This window comes from Mixophyes fleayi, chromosome 3, assembly GCF_038048845.1.
Source record: "Mixophyes fleayi isolate aMixFle1 chromosome 3, aMixFle1.hap1, whole genome shotgun sequence".
NCBI lineage: Eukaryota > Metazoa > Chordata > Amphibia > Anura > Limnodynastidae > Mixophyes > Mixophyes fleayi.
The window spans coordinates 242,803,809-242,819,580 of NC_134404.1; the positions used below are offsets into that span (position 1 = coordinate 242,803,809).

Here is a 15,772-nt window from a genome sequence, read left to right on the forward strand (position 1 = left end):
TTTATACGGTCAAATAGTTCAGTAATGAGTGGAATGGGGTATCGGTTCTTAATTGTTATAGCGTTAAGGACTCTGTAATCAATACATGGTCGGAGAGACCCGTCCTTCTTTTTAACAAAAAAGAATCCGGCCCCGGCAGGAGAAGAAGAAGGTCTGATGAACCCTCGTTGGAGATTCTCTTGAACATATTCAGACATGGCTAGAGTCTCTGGCAATGACAAAGGGTACACACAGCCTCTAGGAGGGATTTGACCAGGTTGAAGGTCAATAGGGCAATCCCAAGCTCGATGAGGAGGAAGGTGTTCAGAACTAGTTTTATCAAAAACGTCCAAAAATGAAGTATATTGCTTTGGAAGGAGATCAAACTTGACTTCTGACGAAATGCTAGTAGAGGCCAGGGGATGAACACGAGAAAGACAATTTTGGAAACAGTTTGAACTCCAGGATAACATTTGGGAAGTAGTCCAACCTATCTGTGGTAAATGTTGTTGGAGCCAGGGCAGCCCCAAGATGACTGGGCTAGTAGAGGACGGTAAAACATGGAAAGATATCATCTCTTTATGTAGTGCTCCTATTTGCAGAAGAATAGGCTGAGTGAAGATCTTAATAAGACCGTTGGAAATACAAGATCCATCAATAGCAGTAACAGATACAGGATGCTCTAGGGAAGATGTAGCCAAGAAACCTTGAGACACGAGAGAAAGAGAAATAAAATTCCCAGCAGCTCCTGAATCCAATAAGGCATATGAATGAATAGGACCTGAAGGGCCATACAATATAATGGGGAAAGAACAGACTTTAGGTAAAGTGTGCTGAAGAGAGGATTTAATATTGCCTAATTTGACCTCTCCGAAACAGATTAGGCTTTGGCGTTTCCCGACTTCTTGGGACAGTTGCTAAGCATATGCCCTGGATCGGCACAATATACACAGTTTATTTTTAAATCTTTGGTCGCGCTCCTCCAAAGTCAAGCGGGACCATCTGAGTTGCATAGGTTCATCCTCAGAAGTTGAGGAAAAACAGCGAGGGGTTGTCTTAGTCACAGGATGACGAGAACTATCCTTCTCAGCAGCTCTTTCGCGGAAATGAAGGTCCACACAGTTACATAGGGAAATTAGGGCATCTAAAGTAGTTGGTAATTCCTGGGAGGCCAGAGCGTCCTTGATTTTATCGGACAGGCCTTGCCAAAAGGTAGCCACCAGAGCGTCATTATTCCAGCACAATTCAGATGACAAAGTGCCAAAAGTGATGACATTTTGAGCCACAGATCGTGGCCCCTGGCGGAGTCTAAGGAAACTTGATGCAACAGAAGTAACACGACCAGGTTCACAGAAGATTTCCCGAAATGTAGCTATAAAGGCAGCGCTCCCAGAGGGGAGAAGCCCAGGCCAGGGCCTGGCCAGAAAGCAAGGAAATTAGATAAGCAACTTTAGTCTTTTGGGTAGGAAAATTCTGAGGTTGCAATTCGAATTGAATCGAACACTTGTTGAGAAAACCTCTACAAATCTTGATGTCCCCATCAAACTTAGAGGGAGAAACAATCCGGAGAGTAGAGTTGGAATTAGTGGGTATTTCAAGAACAGGTGGTTCCGGTGCCGGAATGACAGGAGGAGGTGTAGAAGCAGCAACTTAAATAGAATCTATTCTGGAGGCCAGTGTTTGAAAACACTGAAGTAGTTGTCGCTGGCCCGTGTCTTGTTGTTCCACCCGGGTGAGCAAATGTTGAAGCATGTCTTTGGCCGAAGGCTCCAAGGTAAAATCCATTATGGCCTGTTGATACTGTCATGGTTTGGTACACTGGATTCTTGGACCTGCCCAACTTGGCGCTACTCCCAGCAGGGCGCGGAGTCTAACGGACTGATGGTATTCACTAGTGATCACCGCAAGGTGATTTGGGCTTAGCGGCATCTGTCCGCAGGTCGCAGTCCCTACCAGGAGTGTCAGGCGAGAACCCAGGGGAGTAGATATTAAGATGTATGCAGACACACTGGAAGTAGATGGAATGTGAGCTCTAAAACCAAGTAGCGGAGTGAAGACAGATTCAGTGATGAACAATTCAAGTAGCGATTTAATGAAGGCTAGAAACTTGAACTTGTAATGTAACAACACAATGAGAGTAATTGCAGCATGAACAGTTCCACTGGCAGAGTAACAGGGACAAGTACAGTTTAGCAATACAGCCTGTAATATAATAGCACAATGAAAGTAGTTGTAGCATGAACAGTCCAGCTAGCAGAGTGACAGAAACAAGTGCGGCTTAGGTATTTGGGACCACAGTATGGCAGCACAGTGATGACATGTGCAGCGTGGACAGTCCAGCCAGCAGGGTAACAAAGACAAGTGCAGCTTGAGTGGTATAGCCCTTAATACAGCAACACAGCAGAGACAAGTGCAGCATGAACAGTCCAGCCAACAATGTACATAAGGACAAGAGCAGCTTGAGCAGTATAGTCCGTAGTATAGCAGCACAGTGGAGACAGGTGCAGTGTAGATGATCCAGGCAGCTCGGTAATGGAGATAGGTGCAGCTGGAGCGATATAGCCCATAGAACAGCAACACAGCAGAGATAGGTGCAGCTTGAGCGGTATAGCCTGTGAAACAGCAAAACAGCAGAGGCAGGTGCAGCTGGAGCGATATAGCCCGTAGAACTGCAACACAGCAGAGACAGGTGCAGCTTGAGTGGTATAGCCCGTGGAACAGCAATACAGCGGAGACAGATGTAGCATGGATAATCCAGCCAGCAGGACAACAGAGGCAGGTGCAGCTTGAGCGGTAAAGCCCGTGGAACAGCAACACAGCGGAGACAGGTGTAGCGTGGATAATCCAGCCAGCAAGGCAACAGATTCACTGACGATCCAAAGTAGACACACAGGAAACAGACAAAGGGTTAGATTTACTAAACTGCGGGTTTGAAGAAGTGGAGATGTTGCCTATAGCAACCAATCAGATTCTAGCTTTCATTTTGTAGAATGCACTAAATATATGATAGCTAGAATCTGATTGGTTGCTATAAGCAACATCTCCACTTTTTCAAACCCGCCATTTAGTAAATATACCCCAAAGCCTTAATCAGGCAGGTAACTTGCTCAACAGGCCCAGAAGGAACAGAGGAAGCGCCTTTTCAAGCTTGGAGCCAGAACTAAGAACCAATGGAAAACCTGCAGAGGACAAAAAAGTTCTAGGTCTGCGTATGCACAGAACCAACGACAGGAGAGGAGATATGCCTTAATGAGGAACAGGTGAGTGTCTTGGTCTTCAGTTGTGGAAGCCGAATGGGCGCCGTGTGACAAAGAGGAACCTTGACGGAGATTCAGAAGGCTTGCTTCAGCAGAAGAGACTCGTCCTGGTTCATCGAAAATCTTCCGGAACATCTCAATGAAGGAGACCAACTTTTCCAGGAGAGGATCGTTACGATCCCACAGTGGAGAAGCCCAGGCGAGAGCCTGATTGATGAGCAGAGATTATGAATGCGACTTTGGTTCGTTCCTAGGGGAAGACTACAGAATTGCATTCAAAGTGGATATAGCACTGGTTCAAGAACCCTCTCTTAGGGTCTCTGTCATACTTCTCCAGTGCGGAATCCATATCCCAGAAGAAGAGGAGATAGTGGGAGCGGAGGCCAAAGAGGTGGTTATTGTAGTAGTGGTAACTGCTGCTTGGGAGAGTGCCAGAGATCCCTGCAGGGAATCAAGGCTTGAAACTACCCCATGGACACATTGCAGCAGCCGTGCCTGATGCGCCTCTTGCTGCTCGACTCGACGAGCGAGGTGAAGAAGACCGCGAGCAGAAGGCTCTCCTGTTCCATCTACGGACCTGGCCAGAGTATACTGTCACACACTAGGAAACTGGAGGGGTCACTTGCTGATATTAGCGCTACACAGCAGAGAGGTGCGAAGTTTAAAGTGCCCCAGGTCTCCGCCAGAGGCCCCCGCAAGGGAGTTTGGGCTTAGCTGCAGGAAGTAGTGTAGTGTATATGGAAGAGTTGTCAGGCAATCCGGGTCAAACCACACAGACGAAGAAGGTACAAAAGGAGAATGCGTAAATGTAGTCAACAATCCGGGTCAAAGACTGGAATCAGAATAAGTCAAGAGGAGCAAACACAAGCAGGTCAGGAGCAATAGCCGGGTCAAAACACTGGAGACAATCAGAATGCAGGAACACAGGAAGCGCAGGAGCAGGGGGGACCTATCTGGTGCCAGAGCCTAGAATATATAGAGGAAGGAAGGAGACTAATTACCGGCGGCAGTGACGTGGAAAGCGCCCCGTTGCTCAGCATCGGGGCGCGCATGTGCCGAACAGTTTGTCGAGCCCCTGGAGGAAGTGCGTCTGGTTGCTCAGCAACCAGATGCGAACGAGGGACCGGAAGCAGGAGCCCGTCCCTGTGTAGGAGTGAAGACACAAGGACGGCGCCTGACACCAGAGCATTTCTATAGGACTGGTAGATACCAGTATATGTGATGAAATCATTAGAAATACAAGATTTATGCCAGAGACATTCTGCTTTACGAGAGAGTGTTTGTAGAGTTTGTGCTACTTTAGTGTGCCACGGTTGGCAACGAAGTCTACGTGGAGTATGTAGAGTCGCTGGAGCCACTTGATCAATGGCAGTTGCTAGGGTTTGGTGAAAATGGGGTACTGCCCTATCAGGGGAGGAGAATGTAGAAATTGGGGAGAGAAGGTGTCGAAGAGAGATGGAAAACTGTTGAAGATCAATAGAGTTGATATTCCTGCGATTGTGAGGAGGCTTGGAAGAGTTTGACACTGGAGAGGGTAAAGAACTGGGGGTGAGCGAGTAGCTAATAAGGTGATAATCCGTGAGGGGGAAAGGAGTGTTAAGGAAATCAGAAACTGAGCATAGTCTAGAGAAAACAAGATCAAGACAGTGGGCAATGTGATGAGTAGCAGATTCAATCCACTGGGAGAGGTCAAGTGAGGAGGTTAGAGAGAGTAGTTTGGAAGCAGTATTGGAATGTAGATTAGCAATAGGGATGTTGAAATCACCCATGATGATGGTGGGGATGTCAGAAGATAAGAAGTGAGGGAGCCATGCACAGAAGTGTTCAAGAAATTGTTGGTGTGGTCCAAGGGGGCGATAGATGACAGCAACACGCATAGAGAATGGGATAAAAATCCTAACAGCATGTACTTCAAAAGATGTGAACGTGAGTGATGGGACATTTGATACAACTGTGAACTGTGCACTGTGGGGAGAGAAGTAGTCCATCCCCACCTCCTTGTCTGCCTCCAGGTCTGGGGGTGTGGGTGAAATGGAGACTACCTTGTGAAAGGGCCGCAGGTGAGGCAGTGCCTGATTGCGTGAACCATGTTTCTGTTATTGCTAGAAGGTTTAGGTTGTTTGAGAGGAAGAGATTGTATACGGAGGTAAGTTTGTTACAAACAGAGGGTGCATTCCAAAGGGCACATTTAAAGGACTTTAGAAGAGAGGGGAGGCAGGTGATGCGTTTGAGGTTTGCTGGATTCTTTAGCGTTCAGGTATATGTGTGTGGGTGAAGTGAGGGGGACCTGGATTAGGTGATATATCACCAGCTAATAGAAGCAGGGAGGAAGAAAGGTAGGAAAGATGATTGTAAGATGTGTGTCCTTTTAGTTTATGGCGATAGGGTAAAGCTGTTAAAGTTATTAAATTTAAATAGAAAAAGAGTTCATGAGTGTTAAGTAGAGGTGACTGAAGTAATGAAGGGGCAATGTGAACAGAGGTTTGTGTTGCAGGATGGGTGAGGGATGATATAGTCCTAAATATAATGCCATGAAAGGAGAGAAAGAAAAATAATTTGGCAAGCATTGGGATTTATGAGTAAAATAGCAAAAAATTAGGGAATTAAAAGAATTACATAGTTGCTATATAAAGTAGTGCAAAGTGAAGCTGCAGTAGATGTAGTTTAAACCTGGATGTCTGGATAACATGTACTAATGAAATGGGGAGCCATGTGGGGGAGTGGGTGGAAGTGTTGAATGGAGAGTAATAAAGAACAGGTGATGAGTAACCGAGTTATTGCAGAGTCATGAGAAAGGAGAGTGGTTCAAACTTAGTTTCATTTCTTCCTACTTGTGATGGTAGACAAAGCCTTGAGTAGAACTGAAAGCACAGTGATGAGATAGGGGACTGAAATAGCTGCAGCATAGGTAGGGAGTGGATGAGCAAGTAGTAGATAACGCTGATTAAACAGAGGGGATTTTGCAGGGAAAATAAACTGACAGATAAAACAAACTTTCATGAACTGAGTAGAAAGTAAGAGCAGAGTCCAAAACAGTCTTCTTGTGGTGTGAAGCTTGTAGCCAGGGAGAGATGGAAACATCAGGAGTAAAATATGGAATTTCAGATGAATACTGACTGTTGTCCTTGTGTAGCTGTGATAATACCCACTCATACAGTGACACCTACATGGCCAGGACTTGAATCTCTTTTCAGTCTTCTCAGTCTAACTTGAACCACTACTCTCAAATATTTTGACACTGTCATGTCCTAATCCTACAGTTTCTTTCTACATCATAACACTCACCAGAGCCCTAGATGAGGCAGCTGCAACCACCACACATTATCCAAACCTCATCTCTTGCACTCCAAATAAAGTAAGTTAAAAATCAGAAAATAGGGCTTCCACAATTTACACTCCACTGATACTGCCCGCAATCAAATTATCAATGATGTACTAACAACTAAGTCAAAGGGTCACTTCTCATTACTCATCCTCCTTTACCTCTCTGCTGCTTTTTCACTCCCATGGTTTTCGCTGAACTTTTGTCTCCTGGTTCACCTCCTACCTGAACGCTCCTTTAGTATCTCTACTACCAACACATCCTGAACTCTGTTGGGGTTACTCAATGCTCTGTTTTTGGCCCCATGCTGTTCTCTATTTATACCTCTTGTCTTGGTGATATAATATGCTCCTTTAGCCTTCAATACCACCTATATAAAGACAACACACAAAACTACCTCTCTTACCCCGTATGTCCAACTGCCTCTCTGCCATTTCCACTAGAAGTCGAAAGGCTACCAAAGATCAGCATGTTGAAAACTGAGATAATGAACTACCCCAAAACTAGGCTTCCTCATGGTTGGCAATACTGCAATCTCACCTGTTCCCCAAGTCCATTGTCGGTTATCCTTGTTTCTACCGTCAGCTTCATTCTACACATCCAGTCACTGGCACAGTCTTGTCAAATCCTCCTTCAAAATATTGTCAGAATATGCTCCTTTCTCTCTCAGGACATTACTCAGGCATCTCATTTTTCTCCAGAATTCAGTTCAAGCTTCTCACCTTCACCTTCAAAGCCCTCACCAACTCCTGCCATTCACATATCTCTGACCTTGTCACTCTTTTAAATCTGCCTCTGACTTACACCTCTCCTACTCTCTGGTAACCACCTCTCACTCCCACCTGCAAGACTTCTCCCATGCTACTCCATACTTATGGAACTCTCTACCCTAAGCGTTCTCAAAACCCACCTATTCACTATAGCCTATCCTACCCCACTTGATACTACTCCCTCTGCATGATCTATCAGCTACAATCCTATGTCCACTCTGAGTCCAGTAGCTGCAATTGTTTCAGAATTGCCCTCTCCCTCAAGACAGTAAGCTCTTACAAGAAGGGTCTCTCTACCTTTGTCTCATGTCATTCAAACTCATCAGTACTTTTTTTATGTGAGCTTATTTTTTATACAATTTGTAACTCTGACTATGCAGCGCTGCAGAGTTTTGAGACTTGCTAAAATATAAATTATGATGAAGAGTTTTTTGTTGCTTTTATTAAACTATACTATTATTTGCACATACATCTGTGAATTATTTGGAATGCAAAAACTATAAATACCTTTATTCTATCCATACAAGCTTCCATCTTGAGTTGTTCCACTGCTTTTCGTGCTTGAGAGATGCTAGTTGTGCTATTGTTAGACATTATCTCCTTCATTGTATGAGCCTAATGATAAAGACATAAGGTTTAAGATAACATGTGAGTAAAATCAAAGTTGTGAGAAGGACATTTTATAATTACAATAAATCAAATCAGTTTTCTGTTTTGCATAGATATGCATATGATACACATAGTTTTATGCTATTGATCTCTGCAGACTATAAACAAACTTAGGAAGTTGTGTATATCTTTCCTCCTTGCCTTTTACCCATGTCATGTTCCCAAGGATTTTATAACAAACCATCAATAATTTTAGATCAGTTCCTGTCCCCAACTGTTGTATTGATAAATGGGAGGAAATAAAGTGACAGATACATAAACAATGGCACTCTGGCAAATGGTATGTTCTGCCAACAGGCATAACAACACTTTCTATAGAAACTCTTAATTTTTACATTTAATTAACTATAATGAAAAACTAATAATATGGTTAGTTTAATTGTTAGAAATCTATCATCAAAGCACATGTTTAATCATACAAACTACTTGTAATTTAAATGTTTTTCCTATTTAAAAAAAGTATTACTGTGTAATTATCCTCTTCAGTGTACTGTTTAGATGAACATTTTCACACACATATTTGAACCTATAGTGACCAGTAGTAATTTACACACTTTGCCTACGCACAAGGCACAAGGAAGACAGCTATTTGTGAGCTTAACCTGCTGAATCTGCCTATTAATTACACTTTGAACAAATGACTAAGGCTAGGTATAAACTGGAGGATTTTCAGGTAATCAGCGGGCCAATCAGCTGATATACGACAGTTTGTATGTATACTTACATGATGAATAACAGTCGCCCCAAAGAACCAATTGTCGTTACATTTGGTTGTCGGTGTGTTTGATAATCTCGATCCAATCACCTTCAGATTCTGCAGTGTGTATGTACTCATGTTCATGATCTCCATAGAGTTTATAGAGTCGTGGTCTTTTCAGCCGATGTCGGCAATGAACATATCCCAGTGACTAAATGTAGAGAGTGTTGTAGATGGAATAATTTGTTCATTCGTTCTGAGACTGAATATTTAGTTTCAGAGTCACAGAAGCTAACGAAATTCGTTATGACATGTGGATAGCTATAACAAGGTGGTTAATCAGTGTGACAGAAATTAATGAATGAATGCAAATTGTGCTGTCATTCTCTAAACGACTATAGGACCAGATGAAGAGCACATATCTGAAGGTAAATTGTGTGTCGTGTGTATGCATGAGTTACCCAACTGGTCGGACCTTCAGTAGTAGGTACAATCATTGTGGATAACAGATTGGTCGTAAAAATCTCCAGGTAAGAGTTCTTGAATAGTAGAGATACAACTGTCTGTATCGCTGCAATTAGATCCTTATTACTGCTGCCCACTGCCATCAATGATAAATAGACCCTTAACATGGAATGGGTCTTCTTTACGTAACATTTTGAAGAACATAACATATTTTTTCATTAAGGTTATATAGAAAAAAACAGGCAAATGCTTAAGTTTGGACATTTGGAGCCACCTATTTTTTTATTTTTGAGAAATTCAAATATAGATATCATTTAATAATGTGTATTGTGCCTTTAAGATTGCTTCAAATATAATATATAAGGTTTAAGAAACATAATGAGTACGTGGTGATGTTCCAGGAAATATGTGGAACATGTTTAAATGGTAGATAAGAGAAGCGCTGGTAAGAAATAGTTTATTTTTGATAACATTGTAATAGGAAGTGTCTTGAAATTCACTTTGCAGAGCTAAAATCATGACAGATTTATAGCCCCAATTATTTTAGATATATGATGGCAACTTTCTGAGTGCTATAAGAATGTGTAATCTTGATTGTAATAGACAGAACAGTTTCTATACACACAAGAGAAGGTGTTATGTTCTATCTGTTCTCTAATTGATCAATTGATATATCAATGCATGCATAAATAATTCCTTTGATTGTGTATAGCTCTGCTTCAATGGTAAACATTAGAATTGACATATGTAACATTAAAATATTTTTCAATTCATTTTAATATTTGCTTTATTCATTGTTTACAATTATATTATTGGCCTTTTACCAGTGGAAATCTCAATAAGTTAAAGGAGACGGATTACGGCCCTGTGCACACAAATGTCATTTTCACTTGTTTCTTTTGTATGTAATTTTTAATGTATCAACATTCTGCAGCACTACACAGCTGGAAGATAAACCAAACACTATTTATTGTATAAAAATTTAACATGTGACAAATAGGGCTCTGCATGGAAGAGTTTACACGCTAAGAAGAAATACGGGAATGGATACAAAAGCACGCAAGCAAGGAATGCAGGACCTTCCTCATATTAATGTACAGGGATAGAAGAATATTAGATGTTTAGAAGTATGGAATGGAGTGGCTACATATCTGCTTTCCTTCTGGGCATTGAAATAAATTGCCTTAGGGGTGGCAATAACAGATTGAGTACAGAAAACAATAACATTGCCATTTTGTGGAGGGAAGGGAAATAGAAGGGAATATTATATTATTCCTTGTAGGGGTGAGTTTTCAGGAACCACTTAAACCTTAAGGCTAGGTTTGGGAAATATAATATTTATTTACCAGGTTTAATAATAAATTGGGAAAATAGTGCCTTACTGTTACTGAGCTTAATACTAATAGGGGTTGGCTTCATATTAATTTTTAGTGTTTTACATATTCACATTGTTGGAGCAGGGCTAACAGCAGGTGGGATATTTTTTTTAATTAACACGCAGAGCACATGGTATGTGGAGCAGAAGGAAGCTCAAATTCAACGTCGTAACTGTGTGCAAGTGTTTAACGTTACAAACTGTAGTTCTCATTATCCAGTATTTTTAAAGCATCAACATAAAAGATGCACAAAAAATTATATATGTGTGTAAATAAAAATTGAAGCTAAAGAACCATACACATACAATTAAAGGGAGAAAGACAGCACCTATGTGGAGAACAAGCTGGTGGATAAAGCACTTATAATGGAGACAGGAAATGACAAGAGTCAGGCCAGGCTTCTATGAAAATTATGTTTTCATATAAATAAAGTTAAGATAAGCCTGGCTGATTAAATTACTTATTATTCTCTAAGCTTTGCAAACTAAAATGCATGGAAAACCAACATTTATAACTGAAATATGAATCTATTATACTCATGACCAATGACTATGGGCCAATTCATGTTTGAACACATGTCCGTTTGCATAGAGTTGTTCTGCACTGCTCTTGCCCAGAAACTGAGGTAACACTGTGGAGGGATGCTCCGGCGATGAGATGACCGAGAAGGAGACGCTGGAAGAAGCTGCTCACCAGTCCAGCGGTGAGTATCCTTCTCTCTTCACAGGGTCCGGGGGCAGCGGGCGGGTGAGCCAATCACGGCTCACTTCCCGCTGCTGGCCAATCAGCGGCCGGATTGGCGAGCCAACTCTGGCTCGCCTCCGGCCATTCAAACTACCAATCAGGGCTCGGGGCGACGGCTAATGACGCCGACACGAGGTAAGTCCGGTGGCGGAGGAGAAGAAGGAGGATGTCGCGGCCAGAGCTCCAGCGGCTGAAGCGGCAGGGAGCCCTTGTAAGGGCTGTGAGCTACCCTGCCGTCAGAAGACTTCAATCAAGACGGCGGGACAAGCGGAGTTTCCTGCGTGGAGCAAGTGATTATCAGATACTCTTTTAGGTCGGGCACAAGGCCCGGGGGCACCCTCAGGCACTAGGCCTGTGGCGCAGGTAGGGGCGGCCATTGTAGGTGTTCGCAAGGGCACAAGGCCCTGGTCTTTAAAGGGCACAAGGCCCTAGTTGTTAGGAGGCACAAGGCCCTAGTTCCTTTAAAGGGCACAAGGCCCTAGTTGTTAGGAGGGCACAAGGCCCCTAATTAGTTAGGAGGGCACAAGGCCCTAGTCTTTAAAGGGCACAAGGCCCTAGTCTTTAATGGGCACAAGGCCCTAGTCTTTAAAGGGCACAAGGCCCTTAGTTGTTAGGAGGGCACCAGGCCCTAGTGCGTTAGAAGGGCACCAGACCCTAGTTAGTTAGAAGGGCACCAGGCCCTGGTCTTTAGAGGGCACGAAGCCCTAGTTGTTACAGGGCAGGAGGCCCTTAGGTGGGTACAGGGCAGGAGGCCCTCAGGTAGGAGTGCGGCTCCACCCCCACAGGGCACAAGGCCCTTAAGTAGCTTTGGGCTGTAGGCCTGAATAGGTAGGAGCTCGGCTCCCCCGCAGGGCGCAAGGCCCTGAGCGTAGCAGAGCGCAAGGCTCAGGACGGTAGAAGGGCGCAAGGCCCTCTAGTGCAGGGAGGCATAGGCCTCTGGTTAGGGAAGCGATAGGCTTCCGTGAGCGTAGCAGGGCGGCTGCCCTGTAGCTTAGCAAGGACTCCGGGTCCTTGCTGGTAGAGGGACATAAGGTCCCTGACGGTGAGCGGGCAGTAGGCCCTTGTAGTTGTCAGTGGGCATTCAGCCCAGATCCAGCGGGATGCTAGGTCCTGACATAGAGTAGGGAACACTTGGTTCCTACATAGGTACGAAGTAGAGTCCTGGAGCGGTGTTTAGAACCCCTCCATCCGTCCGGAAGGGCACCTAAGTCCTGAGCCCCAGGACAAGGCGGGCTTAACGGCCGGGGCTCGGGCCACGGGCGTAGGCCTGAGGGGGCACAGCGTCTCAGGACGCGAGAGTGGTCAGTCGGAGGTAGGTACGGTGTGGTGAGGTCCATAGCGTTCCCTCGGGATTGGGTAAGTAACAGAGGTGTTGGGGAAGGGCTGTTGTTGTGTTGTCTTTCTTGTCGTGCAGGTGCTGATCGGAAGACAGGGTAGCAGGCAGGAGTCCAGGGGGCATCGGCGGAGAATCGCATATGTGAATATAGCCGCGGCGAGGACGTTCCCTTGGTGCACTCACCTTGTGGAGCTGTCCCTCCCGTATTCTCCCTTTCCCTTACAGCAAAACGAGTGCCCTGTACACAAAGTACCCTCCTGAGGCATTTGGGCGCTCGGACATCCCCTCACCCCTCCCCCTGGGGGTCGCCTCACAACACCAATGAACGAAATTGCATGCAATTCATGTCTGTAAGCAAGTGACACTTACGACTACTTATGACTTGAGAATAGAAATGGGGGAGGGAAGGGGCGGACTAACGTAGGCCATGTACAGGGGCATTCTGATGGAGCTCTGAGTCTCCTGTGGTTCATTCCAGTGGTGAGTTCCCTGTAGTGGGTTCCAGGTCTGTGCGCCTGTGTGCAAGTCAGTTCTGGGTGTCCCATGTCTGGTTCCAGTACTGAGCTGGGTAGGAGATGAGTAGGAGCTTCCTCAAGACGCCCAGTTTCAACTTCTTGTTTACTAAGCCAGCTAAGCCCAACGGTCCTGATCCGAATCTTCAAAACCCGTCATTTGTGTCACTGGGTTTGTTGTATGGTTTGCACCCACTCCAGGGCAGGTGTAACTGATGGATGATAGTGATGACGACACAAGGCATAATGGGGAGATTGGGAATTCACTAACACACCTGACACCATTCATCTCATCAAACAACACTATTTAAGAACATTGGAGGGGAAATGTGCTTTTGGGAGGCTCTTCATCTTCTTCCTCACTGTCGCTGGTCCTCAACACTGTCACAGGGTTCCTGACCATTTACAACTCACATAATGGGAAAAAAGAGAAAAATATTAAAATCATTTGTTTACTAGTAAACTTCATTACACCAAAACTTAAATGGGTTGATGAGAGCCATGAAGTGTAAATTATCATTCTGTGCTTGTGGAAACTTTACATATGCAGCCATTATAATTGTGTATTTTCTTGAGCAATAATCACTGAAAATACATACAGTGACAGTGACTTATGGATAGTCCATAATAATTACATGTATGTATGTATGTATGTTGTGTTGATAAAATTATAAAGTTTCTATGTGATTATTTTAAAGTCTTGACTTGGCAATGTATGATCACGTCATGACATCAAAGTCTATTACTTTTTTTAACACATGTTTACTAGTGTAGCTACATTTCTTTCTTCAAAGGATTAAAGTTTTGGGAATTGTTAATGCATGTATCAGGATATGATATTTACCTGATGGTGATTGCTGTGTGGCTTGGTTAGGACTTTCAGCAGTGTTGATACGTCCCACATTCTGCACCAGCTGTTCATCCATGTAGGCCAATACTGGCTGGTCCAACAATGCCATGGATTCACCAACTGTCAACCTTGCATGCTTCTGATTTTCCTGTATATATTTCCTGTCAATCAGTGAGAATGTGGAAAGCCTTATTCACTTGTTACCATGCAGTTAACCTGTTTCCCACGATTGGAGATGTGGGACCTTACCAAAATTCTGGACCATTTTTGGGGTTCAGCACCCCAATATGTCCAAAATGGGGAAATAATGCAGTCAATAAGGCCGCAAAATACTATTTGCGCTCCCCAAGAATAGGAAGAGTAGGCACCCTCCCAGAAGTGATGGAGGCGGGGTTTTATGATGCAATAGTGCCACAACACCCCTTCATACTCCCTGTCACATGACCTCTCCTCCGGGAATCTCTTGGAGGAGAGTTATGAAAAGTGGGCAAGTGTGGTCTTTGTTGTTCCAATCTATGATGTCAGAAGGGTTTTTGATAACCTTGCCGCCACATTTCCAGATGAAGAGAGCTATAATGAAGTGCTCATATACATTTTTTCTACATATTTTGAGGGTGCAGCAGTTAGAGATCCTCAGTTTACTATAACAACATGAAATCATCATGATGTAGCCCTGGATCGGTCACCAAAAACTACAAGCTTTTGAGAGGGATTTCACAATGCTCTTAATTCCCTATTCCACTGCAGTCATCCCAGCATGTAGTTTCTATTTGATGGACTGCAGAGGGACTTGGATTGCCACAAATTACCACTGGCTAATGCCCAGGTAGGTCACCTAGAGGTGAAAAAGAGGAAGTATGAGGCACACTATGACATGGTTGCCACTTCTGTGCAGCAATATGAGCAAGTGAAAGTTAAACTAAATTACTTAGAAGACTGTCAAATTTCCAATAAAGAATCTTAATTGATTTATTATTTATGACATTTAGGGGCATATTCAATTGTTGGCATTACAGCCAAAATTAACGCGCCCCACGCACTATTACCGTACTTACGGTAATAGTGCGCGTTAATACCATTATTACAGTACTTTTCCGGCTTACTATTACCGTAATAACGGTAATAGTTTTAACGCCGCATATTCAACAATTGAATAAGACCCTTAGTATTTAATGGTGGGGCTTTCTGTGGGGCTCCTCTCTCATTATGGGTTAAAAAATGTATTATTAATTAATTGTTGGTTTCTTTTATTAATTTTTTTCATTCTCAATAAGGTTTGTTAATAAAAAACTGTTCACAATTTCCTGTATTTACCTTACAAATATTTACACTCGAGAACATTAAAGTCCTCTTCATACGCAGGGCACTTTTGTATAGCAAGGAATTAATATATACTTATTGTTATGCTGACAGTCAGTACACAAACTCACAGAACTAGTTGGCGGAGGTCTTCACCTTTAGCAGCCGCCTTTCAAAAAGAGCTTTATACGCTCACCCATACTCAGATGCCCCCAGGACTTATCTGTAGATGTAGTGTGAGTTTGTGATACAAAACCGTAGCTGCAGGCCAGGAGGCAGCGTAGATGGCAACGAATGGTCAGACGAAAGTTGTGTCAGGAGTCACTAGAAAGCAGGATAATCAGGAAACACGCCAAAGGTCAGGGTCACAAGCAATATAGTGGAGTCCAAGGCACAGGAAAAACAAATCAGGGTAACAGGCAAAACAGGCAAAATCCAAGGTACAGGCAGGGGTCAAACACAGCAAAACAATCCAAAAGGTATTCACCAACAGCAC

At 43.7% G+C, this 15,772-nt stretch overlaps 1 protein-coding gene across 2 annotated transcripts in view; it reads right to left on the minus strand.

Moving 5' to 3' along the window:
• Positions 1-15,772, minus strand: part of GNG4 (G protein subunit gamma 4) — a 236,466-nt gene that overhangs the window by 160,265 nt on the left and 60,429 nt on the right. For both annotated transcript variants that reach the window (XM_075203365.1, XM_075203366.1), the window contains one exon: positions 7,836-7,943. In XM_075203365.1, the coding sequence (XP_075059466.1) occupies positions 7,836-7,943 (108 nt within the window). The remainder of the gene's footprint in view (positions 1-7,835; positions 7,944-15,772) is intronic.